The sequence below is a fragment of the Pseudophryne corroboree genome, chromosome 2 (genome assembly GCF_028390025.1).
Source record: "Pseudophryne corroboree isolate aPseCor3 chromosome 2, aPseCor3.hap2, whole genome shotgun sequence".
Classification (NCBI taxonomy): Eukaryota; Metazoa; Chordata; class Amphibia; order Anura; family Myobatrachidae; genus Pseudophryne; species Pseudophryne corroboree.
The window spans coordinates 768808909-768825653 of NC_086445.1; the positions used below are offsets into that span (position 1 = coordinate 768808909).

At 46.3% G+C, this 16745-nt stretch overlaps 1 protein-coding gene across 1 annotated transcript in view; it reads right to left on the reverse strand.

Annotated features, from left to right (window-relative positions):
• LOC135047954 (arylsulfatase D-like) overlaps nucleotides 1-10394 on the reverse strand; it is a 140424-nt gene extending 130030 nt beyond the window's left edge. Inside the window, exons 1-2 of the mRNA XM_063955488.1 lie at nucleotides 10330-10394; nucleotides 8209-8268 (exon numbers count right to left, since the gene is read on the reverse strand). Of these exons, the coding sequence (XP_063811558.1) occupies nucleotides 8209-8231 (23 nt within the window). The 5' untranslated portion in view covers nucleotides 8232-8268; nucleotides 10330-10394. The remainder of the gene's footprint in view (nucleotides 1-8208; nucleotides 8269-10329) is intronic.
• Nucleotides 10395-16745: the final 6351 nt, after the last annotated feature.

A 16745-nucleotide genomic window follows, 5' to 3' on the forward strand; every position in this document is an offset into this window, starting at 1 on the left:
TGTTGTTTTTACATTTTTCTGTATCATTTTAGTCGTCCTCATCTGGAATATCAGTTTAGCTCGGAAGTCTGATTATGTATCACTCTATAATACCCCTTTCACACCGCACAAATAACCCGCTATCGACCCGGCATATTGCTGGGTCGACACCGTTAGGCGTGCGTGTGAAAGGGGCATAACCAAAATTGCGGGTCGCCTGACCCGGCAATTCAACCTGGGAATAAAGCAGTGCCAGGGTTGAATACCGGGTCAGTGGCTGTGTAGACAGGCTCCTGGGTCGATGCGTCCCGGGACCAGTTTACTACAGCAGGGAGAGGCGGCGCGGAGATGATCTCATCTCCCAGCGCCTCCTCCACCTCCGCCCCCCGCTGCTATGTCATCCCGCCCGGCATATTGCCGAGTCGGGGGAAGCCTGCAGCAGCGACCAATGCCGGATCTCACCCGGGAAGGACCCTTTTCCAATTCCCGGGTGGGATCCGGCATTGGCAGTGTGAAAGGGGTATTACTTATTGCCAAGATTATGGCTTACCTGTATGTTTTGTTTACTTATTTAAATATGCATGTTACACTGCTTTGACTGTTGTAACTGTTTCACTCTGACAAAAATATTTATTAAAAAAAGTTTATGTAGTCCAATTGTGTTTTGACAGTCAACAGAGAACATTTTAGAGATCATAAAGCCAGCAGGGATAGACATAATAAGCCAATGGCTGCTGGATTATCCAGACAGAAAGAAGGGACTGATAATGATAGTTGCTTTATATGTATTCCTTCAGTTTCATTAGTCCAAAGCCATTAAAAAAATATATTTATCCTTGGTAGCATTAATTTTTGTAGCAGATTCTACATCAGCAGGTGCAGGGCTTCTGGTGATTGCATCCTTAAGTAATTAAGGGGATAATTTACCAATGAGTATTAAAACTCACTGTGACTGATAAAACATTTGAAAAATAATAGTTGGGAGTTGATTGGCTGGAACACCATTTATTTATTATATGCAACGAGTTTTATCACTTAATAAATGGGCCTTGTCACAATCTAGGTGTTTCCTTATCAGTATTTACCTTCCAAATGCCTCCTGAGACTGTCCCAGTGTTCCAAGTCTGGATTCCATCTGCACTTTCTGTGTGCAGCACGCTGCATCTCATTGTCTCAAATCTCTTTACTGTGATTCTGGCAGCTTCATGGTTAAAGCTCACATTCAAGTTACAAACAATCTTTCCCTCCAAAAGCTACCATGGGCGCAGCCATGTTTTCCTAATCACATGTTACCTTTCAGCCTATCAGCTGCACTCTGCTCTCAGCCTAATTACACAGCAGTTGCACTCTGGTCTCTGGTTAATCAGCCAGCCAATCCCTGCTTCCCAGCAGGTATAAATATCCTGTTCCTGGGGTGGAAAGATGTCAGTGCTTCAATTGTCTTCAGTGATTCCAGTGTGCAGTTCTCCCATGGACTTTCTGTGCAGTACAGCCTGACTCCCTGGTGATTATACTCTGCAGTGTAACCCGACACTCCAGTGATTAACCCTCTACAGTCTACCCTGATTCACCTGTGTCTGAACTCCGGCCTCCCAGCAGCCATTCTCCAGCTTCTTCTCCAGCGATCCCCAGCATCACTTCATGCTTCCCTGGGCCGGATCAAGGCTCCAGGGGGCCCGGGGTACTTTAGACAAGGGGGGCCCCTGAGGGCTGAATATAGTGTATATACTGAGGAAGGGGAGGTTTCTTACAAATATATATATATATATATATATATATATCTAAAGGTGGGTACACACTGGAAAGATATATCTGCAGATCAATTGATCTGCAGATATATCTATGGACGGATCGGGCAGTGTGCTGTGCATACACACTGCCCGATCCATCGGGGACTGATGTCATGAACTGGGCAGGCGTGTACACACGCCCACCCAGTTCAGCTGTCAATCACCGCTGGCCGCCGCAGCATGTGTACGGGCGGTCGGCCGACCGCCGTACACACACAGCGACGCGCCAATATATCGGTAGATATATTGGCCGTCGGCTGTGCTGCGGGGCCGACGCGATACGTCAGTGAACGACGGAGTTCACAGACGTATCGGCCGTACACACACTGGCCGACGGACCCGCGATATATCGGCCGTTCAAGAGAACGGCCGATATATCGGCCAGTGTGTACGGGCCTTAAGATTGATAAAAGTGTGAGCAGAAAGCTGCTGGAGGCAGCAACAAAGGATAGCACTTATTATTAAATAGAAAATTAGCATACATACACACAACACAGACAGAGCATACATAAACACTCACAAACAGCATACATACATACCACACAGCATACACACTACACACCAACAACATATACACACCAACACCATATATATACACACACACTACACACCAACAACATATATACACACACACTACACACCAACAACATATATGTATACACACACACACACTACACACCAACAACATACACACACACACACACACACACACACACACACACACACACCACTAACCAACTGAACAGAGGAGAGGAGAAGAGGAGGAGATTCTGCCGGAGTCCATGTGAGTTAAACAGCTGCTGCTGCTGCACATGCTCAGCAGCTCCCTCTACGGTGTTAGAGAGGCAGAGACTAGAGCTCAGCTGATCAGAGGCAGAGCTCAGTGAGAAGCAGCCGTACAATTCATTCACGGCAGCTCGTAAGTGCCTGTGGGTGGCCCCGCCGGGTGCAGAGACGGGGACAAGGCTGTCTCCGTCTCTGAAACACAAAATTTGTCTGCAGAGGGGAAAGTTTGCACCACTGCCACCAATGAATGAACTTCCTAAAATAAAAAAAAACTACCAGTGTTTGTTGACGGCAGGCACGGGGGACCCTTAAATATGGGGGGCCCAGGGTAATGTGTCCCCTGGGCTCCCCCCTTAATCCGGTTCTGGCTTCACCTGTGCTTCTAAGTACAATAGTGCATTTCTATCTGCAAACCCCAGCTTCACTCAAAGCTTACCAACGATCCCAAAGTAACCATCAGTGTTCCGTCATCGATTCCAAGTCACTATCGGTGTTCCGTCATCGATCCCAAGTATTTCTCTGAACTGTGTTTCCTATTACCAGTACCAAGTCATCAGTATTCCTCTGAACTGTGTTTAATAAAACCTTTGAACTTTCCCTTGTTGTCGTGGTCACGCCTTCGGGCATTTGTTCTAAAGGTTCCTTGCATGTCCAAGAACCCTGTACTGCCTCCCAGGTACACATATACCTCAGCCCCTACAACTGAGGCTTCCCCCTGGTCAGCACCAGCCCTCAGTTGTGACAGGCCCCAGTATGTCCAAATCACCATGGGATTTAATCTGTAAATTACAATTTTAATATCCAATTCTTTAACCTTGCCAAATGTGCATTTTATGTGTCTGCTTGGAATAGTTGGATTATATTTGCTGGTGAGTTGGAGTAGAACCCATTCACTTTTTATTCTTAGTGGTGATGTACTGTATAAATCAGTGAGAAGAGCGGAGAAATGGATCAGTGTAGAAGTTGCCCATAGCATCCAATCAGCTTCAACTTATTCTATAGAGTGCACGTGATAAATGTTACCTCGATGCGGATTGGTTGCTATGGGCAACTTCTCCACTGGTCCAATTCTCCACTTTTTTTTACTGATTGATACATCCCCCCCTACATTTGTAAAATAGCTAGAATGCTGCTGCTGCTGCTGCAATAAAAAACTTTAAAAAACTGTGGGATTCTATTATTTCTTGAAATCTATCCAGCTACAGGATTTCACAAAATAATTCTTATTCATACCGCTGCTCAATTCTCATGCCAAGCAATTTGCAACAGAATTCTTTAGGTGTCCTGTTACATTTGTATTGTTAAATTAGTTGTTTTAAATTTAAATAATGAAGACATACTATTTCAGGTAGCATCCATCTTGGATGTCTGCCTCGGATGTCAGAAATAGTATCAGTGATAGTTATATTTTAGCTGGTACAATGATTCAGCTGGGATTAAATTTCATTTGTGATAATGTATAAATCCAGTGACATTGATATGTCAATTTTATTACAGTAGACCATCATTACCAGTGCCATTAATGCATAGTGATTGGTCGCCCTTTACTAGTTGACACTTCTAAACAGTTTTTAGAATGTTTAGAATGGTTACATTTACAGCAAGAAGGATTAAGAACCTATTCTCTTATAGTGCCCATACACTTATGAGATAATCGGTGCTATCCTTCGATTTCGACCACATCTGTGAGAGAAATCGAAGGATTGTATTCACATTTTAGGTACCTTGAGACGCGATGCGCGGGCACACCACTCGAATATCGCATCTCAAGATATTATGTGCTGCACTTAATATTTCTCGCATCGCAGTGCGATCGCATGTGGTTTTAAACCCACATGAGATATATCGCACTGCGATGTGTGATGGGCACCCTCCGGGAGTGGCCAGAGGCCGCTCCCACTCGGCGGTGACATGCCCATCACGTGATTACCATGCAATATATCGCATGATCGCATGGTAATCACTTTGGCAGTTCACATGCGATTTCATCACACCTGAACTGCCGGTGCAATGCCCCGCGATGTCGCGTCGCGGGGTATCGCACAAGTGTATGACCAGCATTAGAACTGGAGCAGTTAAAGGGCAGCTTTTGCTTCTGTTCAATATTATAAAACAAATAGACAGATGGAATGTAATCATTAATAACTTATGTAAGGCATCATTTGATCATTCATTCATTTCTCAGATTTTTATCTGTCTCAGTGCTGAGAACTGTATTAATCATTGCCCATTCTTCCATATTTTGGATCAGTGATCAAGCACACCAGTGTAATTAAATTGAGATTAAAGATTGTTAATATTTAAAGATTGTTAATATTAAGGTTAGCTTCAGTCGGGAAACAAAAGCTTAATCCCCGATAAATGCCTGCCCCCAGGGGGTCAATTAGCCGCAGTAATTGAATTACTCCCATAGGGCGGTATCCTATTAGCCCCAAAGTGATTTCGGCCAGTCAGAATGGGCGGATATTGCGTTTAATGGACGATTGTCATTATCAAGGATATCCAACTAGAGGCCATTTTGATTAGCCAAAATTGGAACCACGATCATGTGAAAACACATGTGATCGGGGATAAGTCCACGATCCCATGTGTTATTGTAGCTCCGGCAGCCCGTTTATTGGGGAAAAGGCTTTGAGTGCCTGAGGCACCTAAAGCTTAATCCCAGATAAGTGCCTGCATCCTGGGACAGGAGTGTGCTGCATCAAGGCTAATAGGATTTCCCCCGGTGATCCTATTAACAGTGGTAAAGTACCGCTGCTGTAGTAATAGGATACCCCCCATAGTGGTTGAATATACAGTATATCATACTTAAATTATGTTTTGAAAACACCCTCTTGAGCCCAAGCTTACAGAGACCTTGGCCATCTACTCTTAAGGCATAGAGGTCATTATGCAGATATTTATGTAAATTTGATAAAATTCATTGTTCATTGTGTTGAATTACAAGCTTTTCTGTAATGTTTGTATTTTAACTAAAACAATAATTATAACACCTATTCCACCACTACGGAGTCTGTTTAAATATTTATCAGTAAAAAAATGTTTTTAAAAGTTATAAGCCAAGACATTCTCTTCCTCAGGCTCAGTCCCAAGGCAACATGTTACAGATACAGCAGAATTATACTTTGCAGTGTTTTACTGAACTCTCCGGCTTTTTAGAGATGGACTCATTTGGCCCCATTCCCTGGAATACTCCAAGTTGCCCACCAAATGCCAGAAGGATGCCAATCATGCTGCAGCTTTTGGGGCACTGCAACCAATGTTACAGGACCAGATCTGCACATGCACAGTGTGGCTCCTGACATGCGCAGATCTGAAAACAATGAATTTTAGCAAATTTACATAAATATCTGCATAAGGACCTCTATGCCGTTAAGAGTAGATGGCCAATGTCTCTGTAATACCCCTTTCACGCCAGCAGCTTTGAACACGGGTTATTGGCACATGAGTGTGCATAACCCGTGTGCCTGTGCGGTGTGAAAGTTACCAGGTACAATATACCGGGTTGAGCGACCCGGTATTTCAACCCTGCTAGCGAGCAGGGTTGAACTCGTGTTCAACCCGGTTCGCTGTGCGGTGTGAATGGAGCTGGGTCAATGCGACCCATTTCCCGTTCACAGTGTGTGGATGGGCAGCACTTGGAGATCATGTGATCTCCCAGCACCACCCACGCCGCGTCACCGCTGACGTCACCAACCCTGCACTATGCCGGGTTGCAGTCTGTGGTGTGAAAGGGGTACTGAGGTGGGTCGCACACTGGGAGCTCCTGTGTCAGGCTCCCGGGTGCGACCTGCCTCAGACGGTGTGAAAGTGGTATAAGCTTGGGCTCAAGGGGGTGGATTCAACACATAATTTAAGTATTATATATATTCAACCACTATGGGGGGTATCCTATTACTACAGCAGCGGTACTTTACCACTCCTAATAGGATCACCAGGGGAAATCCTATTAGCCTTGATGCAGCACACTCCTGTCCCAGGATGCAGGCACTTATCGGGGATTAAGCTTTGGGTGCCTCAGGCACTCAAAGCCTTTTCCCCAATAAACGGGCTGCCGGAGCCACAATAACACATGGGATCATGGACTTATCCACGATCACATGTGTTTTCACATGATCGTGGGTCCAATGTTGGCTAATCAAAATGGCCTCTAGTTGGATATCCTTGATAATGACAATCGTCCATTAAACGCAAGATCCGCCCAGTTTGACTGGCCAAAAACACTTTGGGGCTAATAGGATACAGCCCTATGGGAGTAATTCAATTACTGCGGCTAATTGACCCCCTGGGGGCTTATTCAGTTAGTCCCGATAGCCAGTAATATCGCAGATTTTTTTTTCTCCTGCCTAGAGGCAGGAGAGAAAAAAACACACAATAACAGACCAGCGACCTGTGTGTTTTTGCATGAAAAAGGGCCCCCCAAAATAGGGTAATTTAATAATCCCCAAAAAAATTTGCAGCAAAATAGGAATTTACTGTGGAAATGAATCACGGGTAATTGAATTCCTCCCTATATGTTTAAACATTGGAAAAATGTGTGCAACAGCAGATCTCTCACAGTGACAACCTCAAAGCATATTTGCAAAGGAAAGCAGATTTCCCTTTATTTCTAAGTATAAACATGTACCTTATGCCGGGTACACACTAGACCATGTGTGTACCTGGTGATATCGGCTACCGCGGAACCCAGCGGGGTGCCGACATCGGCCAGTGCATACACACGAACTGATTGTGGAAGCGATCAAGCAGTTGCAGGGGGAGGAGTTGGGCCATGCTGCATTCGGCAGATTGAGCTGCATGTACAGTCGATGGGCAATGTCGCAAGCATCCCGCGGGAGCGTGCATTGTTGACGATATAGTGGGTACACACTGAACGATTTGAACGAAATATCTGAAAAGGCCATATTGTTTAAAAAGTAATCCAGTGTGTACCCAGCTGTACTGTACTTTAAATGTTTTCTTCTTTACACATACAGTATATTAATATATATGCTTTTTACTTAGAAATTCTCTTGTGAAATACATGAGATGCATAGGCAAACGTAGGGGGGGTTTCAGTTGTGAAGTTTGCTATGTGTGTGGAACTGAGTCCTCAATCAGTACACTGGACCAGAGAGTAGCTAGCTACCAGGAAGGAGAGACAGGAGCCTTACCATAAGGTGGGAGAATGTGTGCTTAGAAAGTGCAGTACCTGTTGTACATTATTATATTTGTGTATTTATTATATTATGTTTAACCTTTTCCTGACTACTTATTTATATTATGTAAATGTTTGATACAGCCTATACTATATAGCAGGCCTGGGCAACTGTGGCTCTCCAGCTGTTGTGAAACTACACATCCCAGTATGTCGTGCCACAGTTTTAGCATTCTCTTATAGCAAAACTGTGGCAGGGCATACTGGGACTTGTAGTTTTATAACAGCTGGAGAGACACAGGTTTTCCAGACTTAATCTATTGTGTTAAATGTTAATACTGTATTCCATACAGTATACACAAAGAAAATGTTTACATTAATGTCCAGGGTCGTTACTAGGTTATTCTACCGCTATCCCAGACTCCCGCACTTGCTCCAATGTTCCGCAGAGTGGGAGATTGTAGACTGCATCCCCTCTAAAAATCCTGCATCTGCCACTGAGATGTACATACTTACCCCAGCTTTGTAGTTAGTTTCATTCTTTATACTGAAATACATTCAGATTTCTATCGGGCACTATAATTTAGAGAAAATAATAAACAATTAGAAAGTTTGCTTTTAATCACTTTTTTTTTTTTTCCTTAATATGTCTTAATCCAGACAGATATACTGTATGTCTTTTTTGGTGTTGGATCTTATCCATACTCTAGCGTGCCTGCATCTTTCAGCATAGGCCCTGATGTAATCCAGACTAAGGGGGTCATTCCGAGTTGATCGCTAGCTGCCGTTGTTCGCAGCGTAGCGATCAGGCTAAAAATCGGTATTTCTGCGCATGTGTACGGGCCGCAGTATGCACGCGCAAAGTACTTTCACACAAAACTATGCAGTTTTACACAAGGTCGAGCGACGCTTTTCAGTCGCTCTGCTGATCGGTGAGTGATTGACAGGAAGTGGGTGTTTCTGGGTGGTAACTCAGCGTTTTCCGGGAGTGTGCTAAAAAACGCAGGCGTGTCAGGTAAAAACGCAGGCGTGCCTGGGGAAACGGGGGAGTGGCTGGCCGAACGCAGGGCGTGTTTGTGACGTCAAACCAGGAACTAAACTGACTGAAGTGATCGCAAGGTAGGAGTAGGTTTGGAGCTACTCAGAAACGGCATGAACATTTTTTCAAGCAGTTCTGCTAAAATTTCGTTTGCACTTCTGCGAAGCTAAGATACACTCCCAGAGGGCGGCGGCCTAGCGTGTGCAATGTTGCTAAAAGCAGCTAGCGAGTGATCAACTCGGAATGAGGGCCTAAATTGACTGCACCAACATAAAAAGGATTTGGAAGATTATAGTAAAAAAAACTGTCAAGAGTATAAGTGGTGCAGTTTCTCATAGCAACCACTCAGCTTCTAGCTATCATTTTATAGAATGTACTAGATAAATGTGATATTTTGAATTGTGTTGGAGATGGGATGAAATAAAAACAAGTTACAGCAAGATAAAGCATACTGTAGCTGCTTTAAGGAGAAAATAAGGAGGGGACACGGTATGCATTATTACTAGTGTCCGGCAGAACAGATTCTAATAATTGCTTTAGTATTAAGAAAGATTAAGATCCTAAGAGTCCGTCTGTCCAGTACTGAAACAACAAACAACATTTTTGGTAGCAAATTCCAGAACCCGGTGCTACTACCCTCAGGCCTGTCAATTGTTTTCTATGTGCTTAGTCTCAGTTATGCAATGGGAAGTTGCAGACTGTGGGGGTAATTCCAAGTTGATCGCAGCAGGAATTTAGTTAGCAACTGGGCAAAACCATGTGCACTGCAGGGGAGGCAGATTTAACATGTGCAGAGAGAGTTAGATTTGGGTGGGGTGTGTTCAATCTGCAATCTAATTTGCAGTGTAAAAATAAACCAGCCAGGATTTACCCTGCACAGAAACAAAATAACCCACCCAAATCTAACTCTCTCTGCAAATGTTAAATCTGCCTCCCCTGCAGTGCACGTGGTTTTGCCCAATTGCAAACTAAATTCCTGCTGCGATCAACTTGGAATTACCCCCTGTGTTTTCTCAAATGTTGTCTGCATTGCATTGCTTTACAACATGCTTATAAAAACCACGGGGGTAATTCCAAGTTGATCGTAGCAGGATTTTTGATAGCAGTTGGGCAAAACCATGTGCACTGCAGGGGAGGCAGATATAACATTTGCAGAGAGAGTTAGATTTGGGTGGGTTATTTTGTTTCTGTGCAGGGTAAATACTGGCTGCTTTATTTTTACACTGCAAATTAGATTGCAGATTGAACACACCACACCCAAATCTATCTCTCTCTGCACATGTTATATCTGCCCCCCCTGCAGTGCACATGGTTTTGCCCAATTGCTAACAAAATTCCTGCTGCGATCAACTTGGAATTACCCCCCACATGCACTCTTGCTACAGTTACTATTATTTCCATATGTCATTTAGGTCATTTAAACATAAATATGAAACTTGTGTGGAAAATGCACAATTACGTAACTGCATACTGATCTAGAGATAATTAATCAGTTGCAATCTATGGACAAATATAGCCATCATACAGATGCCATGCTAATAAAGTACAGTATGCTGTGACTACTATGCATAGTGAGGTGTACAGTACAGTGTAAATACCTTGCAGACTTGCACAGCTTCTCACTTCTTTGCTTCTTCCTGGATTTCGTTTCCCAAGTATTTCATTTGGCTATATATCAGCAGCAGCTGACGTCGATTAATGTTTTCTTTAATTTTTGCAGTACGCATGAACGTTGTAATGAATAACAGGCATCAGTCGTGGCTCAGGCTGCTAGATTTTTCTAGTAATTGTGAGGTAAAACCATTACATATAACAAGAGCTCATGGTTTAATACATGCAAATTAACTTTACCCATTAAACATACAGGCCCTCATTCCGAGTCGTTCGCTCTGTATTTTTCATCGCATCGCAATGAAAATCCGCTTAGTACGCATGCGCAATATTCGCACTGCGACTGCGCCAAGTAATTTAACAATGAAGATAGTATTTTTACTCACGGCTTTTTCATCGCTCCGGCGATCGTAATGTGATTGACAGGAAATGGGTGTTACTGGGCGGAAACACAGCGTTTTATGGGCGTGTGGATGAAAACGCTACCGTTTCCGGAAAAAACGCAGGAGTGGCTGGAGAAACGGGGGAGTGTCTGAGTGAACGCTGGGTGTGTTTGTGACGTCAAACCAGGAACGACAAGCACTGAACTGATCGCACAGGCAGAGTAAGGTTGAAGTTACTCAGAAACTGCAAAGTAGTTTGTAATCGCAATATTGCGAATACATCGGTCGCAATTTTAAGAAGCTAAGATTCACTCCCAGTAGGCGTAGGCTTAGCGTGTGTAACTCTGCTAAATTCGCCTTGCGACCGATCAACTCGGAATGAGGGCCACAGTTTTTGGAACATTCTAGAATATTTATTAGGGAAAACCAGCAAATTGCTATATCGGATAAGTGTGATTCTGTATCAATGGACCTTGTAGCAGTACTATCACCATTATTTTATATGTATTGAATGTGATTATAGTGTACATTTTAATCAGTCCTTTTCAATAAATGCTAAATTCTAAAGCATAGAGAAAAAAGCATCTAACCTGCAGGAAAATTAACATTTTACTGTGCATGTGGTCAATATTGAAAAAAATAGATTTTTATTTTTTCACAGTCTAGAGTTGACCATTGATGACTTACCGCAAATGATGGCTAGCTTTGCCATCAATGGCGGAGATCTAATGGTTCTCCACCATGAATGGCAGGGAGGGTGTCAATGGCTTTTTTCACCTCATCGCTGGGGATCGGAACTTACCCAGCTCATTGTAGCCTTCTAAGGGGTCTATTCATGAAGCAGTGAAAAGACTGGAGAAGTACCAATCAGCTGCTCTGTATAATTGTATAGTATGCAAATTTTAAATGTTACGTCCATGCTGATTGGTTGCCATGGGAAACTTCTCCACTGGCTCACTTTTCACTGCTTCATGAATAGACCCCTTAGTCCTTCACCCTTCCCTGATTGGCCTGCTGCCTGTTCCTTACCCACAGCACGGACGGCCATCGATAGGTGACCACCATCAACAGTTCACTGTCAATGTCTGCTTGCTATTTTTTTATTGATATTATGATGTTTGCGCCTTATTTTTTCCATTTGTATGTTGTACACTTTTCTGTTGTGAAGTACATTAGAACTTTGCATAAACTTTTGAAATTCCATCTGTTTCTTCTTTACATATACAGTATATTAATGTTTTAAGTAGAGATGAGCAGGTTCGGTTCACCAAGATCTGAAACGCCCCGAACTTCACGTGTTTTACATGGGTCTGAGGCAGCCTCGGATCTTCCCGCCTTGCTCGGTTAACCCAAACGAGGCCGAACGTCATCACCCCGCTGTCGGATTCTCGCGAGATTCGTATTCCACATAAAGAAATGCACATCGCCGCCATTTTCACTCGTGCATTGTAGATTGAGCGGAGAGGACATGGCTACATTCTCTGCCTGAAAAGCTCAATATCTGTGCTCAGTGTGCTGCATTGTGGTGACCACCATTATATTATAGTAGTACAGTACAGTAGGCCAGTGCTGTATCTTGCAGCTCTGTGTCAGACTCAGTTCTAGTATCCTGATCAGTGCTCAATATCTGCTGCATTGTTGTGACCAGTATATAGTAGTACAGTGCAGCATTGTGGTGACCACCAGTATATAGTAGTACAGTACAGTAGGCCATTCCTGTTTCTTGCTGCTCTGTGTCACTTCTAGTATCCTGATCAGTGCTCAATATCTGCTGCATTGTTGTGACCAGTATATAGTAGTACAGTGCAGCATTGTGGTGACCACCAGTATAGTAGTACAGTACAGTAGGCCATTCCTGTATCTTGCAGCTCTGTGTCACTTCTAGTATCCATATCTGTGCTGCATTGTTGTGACCAGTATATAGTAGTACAGTGCAGCATTGTGGTGACCACCAGTATATAGTAGTACAGAAGACCATTTCTGTTTCTTGCTGCTCTGTGTCACTTCTAGTATCCTGATCAGTGCTCAATATCTGCTGCATTGTTGTGACCAGTATATAGTAGTACAGTGCAGCATTGTGGTGACCACCAGTATATAGTAGTACAGTACAGTAGGCCATTGCTGTTTCTTGCTGCACTGTGTCACTTCTAGTATCCTGATCAGTGCTCAATATCTGCTGCATTGTTGTGACCAGTATATAGTAGTACAGTGCAGCATTGTGGTGACCACCAGTATAGTAGTAAAGTACAGTAGGCCATTGCTGTATCTTGCAGCTCTGTGTCACTTCTAGTATCCATATCTGTGCTGCATTGTTGTGACCAGTATATAGTAGTACAGTACAGCATTGTGGTGACCACCAGTATATAGTAGTACAGTACAGTAGGCCATTTCTGTTTCTTGCTGCTCTGTGTCACTTCTAGTATCCTGATCAGTGCTCAATATCTGCTGCATTGTTGTGACCAGTATATAGTAGTACAGTGCAGCATTGTGGTGACCACCAGAATATAGTAGTACAGTACAGTAGGCCATTGCTATTGATATATTACTGGCATATAATTCCACACATTAAAAAATGGAGAACAAAAATGTGGAGGGTAAAATAGAGAAAACTCAAGATCCACTGCCACCTAGTACTGAAGGTGCTGCCACTAGATATGGCAGAGATGATTCAATGCCATCAACGTGTTCTGCCAAGGCCGATGCCCAATGTCATAGTAGAGAGCATGTATAATCCAAAAAACAAAATTTCAGTAAAATGACCCAAAAATCTAAATTAAAAGCGTCTGAGGAGAAGCGTAAACTTGCCAATATGCCATTTACAACATGGAGTGGCAAGGAACAGCTGAGGCCCTGGCCTATGTTCATGGCTGGTGGTTCAGCTTCACTTGAGGATGGAAGCACTCATCCTCCCGCTAGAAAAATGAAAAGAGTTAAGCTGGCAAGAGCACAGCAAAGAACTGTGCGTTCTTCTAAATCACAAATCCCCAAGGAGAGTCCAATTGTGTCGGTTGCGATGCCTGGCCTTCCCAACACTGGACGGGAAGAGGTGGTGCCTTCCACCATTTGCACGCCCCCTGCAAGTGCTGGAAGGAGCACCCACAGTCCAGTTCCTGCTATTGAAATTGAAGATGTCACTGTTGAAGTACACCAGGATGAGGATATGGGTGTTGCTGGTGCTGAGGAGGAAATTGACAAGGAGGAATCTGATGGAGAGGTGGTTTGTTTAAGTCAGGCACCCGGGGATACACCTGTTGTCTGTGGGATGAATAAGGCCATTGACCAGGGACGTGCAGTCAGGGGAGGCAGGGGAGGCAGTGCCTCCCCTGTCAATAATGAATAAAATAATGTAAAGAAGATATTTATGACACATATTCTGTGTCATAACTTATCTGCTTTAGCCTTTACATTATTTTAATCTTTTTTACGTGCGAAAAAACTGTCTGTAATGGTGTTTCGGAGGCACTGCTGTCAGTGCCTCCCGCTATCAATATGAAAGGGCCGGAAGCGGTGGGCGGGGCTAAGCTTTGGGCAGTGAAAGCCCATTAAAAAAAATCAGCAGAAGCGGCACTTACTATAAGTGCCTCTTTGACAGGGGGCGTGCTTTCAGCCTAAATGAAAGCACGCCCCTGTCACTACCACCGATGTCATTGGCCAGTCGCGAATTAAGGGGCCGGGGGAAGGGGGGACAAGACACAAAGCGTGTAGTTTTTCATACACATCATCTACACTCTGCCTCTGGCTGGACTTCATTACCGGGGGATGGGAGGACGGGGAGCTAATAGGCGGCCGCACATGTAGTCTACATGTGCGGCCGCCTATTAGCTCCCCGTCCTCCCATCCCCCGGTAATGAAGTCCAGCCAGAGGCAGAGGGGAGATAGGAGCCGCCACCGCAATACCCTTTCCACTCGGCTACCCCCCTTCCCCTACCCGGACGGCACACGGACTCCTCGTCTGCCTGGTGTGAGGCAGCAAGAGCAGAGGAGAGACACGAGATCGCGGCCAGGACCGGGAGCTACATGTGAGGTGGGCGCACGGACTGCTCGTCTGCCTGGTGTGAGGCAGCAAGAGCAAAGGAGAGTTGCTTTTAAACAGGAGGGAGAGATCGCGGCCGGGGCCGGGAGCTACAGGTGAGATGTCATTCCCGCTGAACTGCGCGCTCCTTCCCAGCACTGCTCCCATCCTGCCCAGCCCCCCCCCCCCAACTCAGCACCGTTACTCCCATCCTGCCCCCCTGCTCCACATCACTACTCCCATCCTACCCCCCTGCTACGCACCACTACTCCCATCCTGTCCCCCCTGCTACGTACCACTACTCCCATCCTACCCCCTGCTACGCACCACTACTCCCATCCTACCCCCCTGCTACGCACCACTACTCCCGTCCTGCCCCCCTGCTACGCACCACTACTCCCATCCTACCCCCCTGCTACGCACCACTACTCCCATCCTGCCCCCCCTGCTACGCACCACTACTCCCATCCTACCCCCCTGCTACATACCACTACTCCCATCCTGCCCCCCCTGCTACGCATCACTACTCCCATCCTACCTTCCTGCTACGCACCACTACTCCCATCGTACCCCCCTGCTACATACCACTACTCCCATCCTGCCCCCCCTGCTACGCACCACTACTCCCATCCTACCTTCCTGCTACGCACCACTACTCCCATCGTACCCCCCTGCTACATACCACTACTCCCATCCTGCCCCCCCCTGCTATGCACCACTGCTCCCATCCTACCCCCCCTGCTACGCACCACTACTCCCATCCTGCCCCCCTGCTATGCACCACTACTCCCATCCTACCCCCCTGCTACGCACCACTACTCCCATCCTGCCCCCCCTGCTATGCACCACTACTCCCATCCTACCCCCCAGCTACGCACCACTATTCCCATCCTGCCCCCCCTGCTACGCCCCACTGCTCCCATCCTACCCCCCTGCTACGCACCACTACTCCCATCCTGCCCCCCTGCTACGCACCACTACTCCCATCCTGCCCCCCCTGCTATGCACCACTACTCCCATCCTACCCCCCTGCTACGCACCACTATTCCCATCCTGCCCCCCCTGCTACGCACCACTACTTCCATCCTACCCCCCTGCTACGCACCACTACTCCCATCCTGCCCCCCGGCTACGCACCACTACTCCCATCCTACCCCCCTGCTATGCACCACTACTCCCATCCTACCCCCCTGCTACGCACCACTACTCCCATCCTGCCCCGCTGCTATGCACCATTACTCCCATCCTACCCCCCGGCTACGCACCACTACTCCCATCCTGCCCCCCGGCTACGCACCACTATTCCCATCCTACCCAACCCCCCCCAACTCAGCACCGTTACTCCCATCCTGCCCCCCTGCTCCACATCACTGTCACCCTCTCCCTGATGTCACCCTCTCGACATCACCCACAGCTGGCACTGACTGCTGTCACCCTCTCCCCGTCAGCCACAGCTGGCCCCGACTGCTGTCACTCTCTCCCTGCCACCCTCTCCCCGTCATCACCCTCTCTCCGTTACCCACAGCTGGCACAGACTGCTCTACCCTCTCACTGTCACCCCCTACCTGGTGTCAACCTCTCCCTGTCAACCTCTCCTCGTCACCCTCCCCCCGTTGCCCACAACTGGCACCGACTGCTGTCAACCTCTACCCTGCGTCACCCTCTCTCCGTCACCCACAGCTGGCACCAACTGCAGTCACCATCTCCCCCTCTTCCTGTCACCAACTCCCTGGCATCAACCTCTTCCTGTCACCCTCTCCCTGTGACCCACAGCTGGCACAGACTGCTGTCACCCTCTCCCTGTGACCCTATTGCTGTCACCAGCTCCCTAGCATCATCCTCTCCCTGGCGTCACCCACTGCTATCACCCTCTCCCTGTTACAAACTGCTGTCATCCTTTCCCTGGAGTCACCCACTGCTATCACCCTCTCACTGGCAACACCCTTTCCCTGTCACCCTCTCCCTAGCATCACCCACTGCTGTCACCCACTGCTTCTTCCTGGAATCG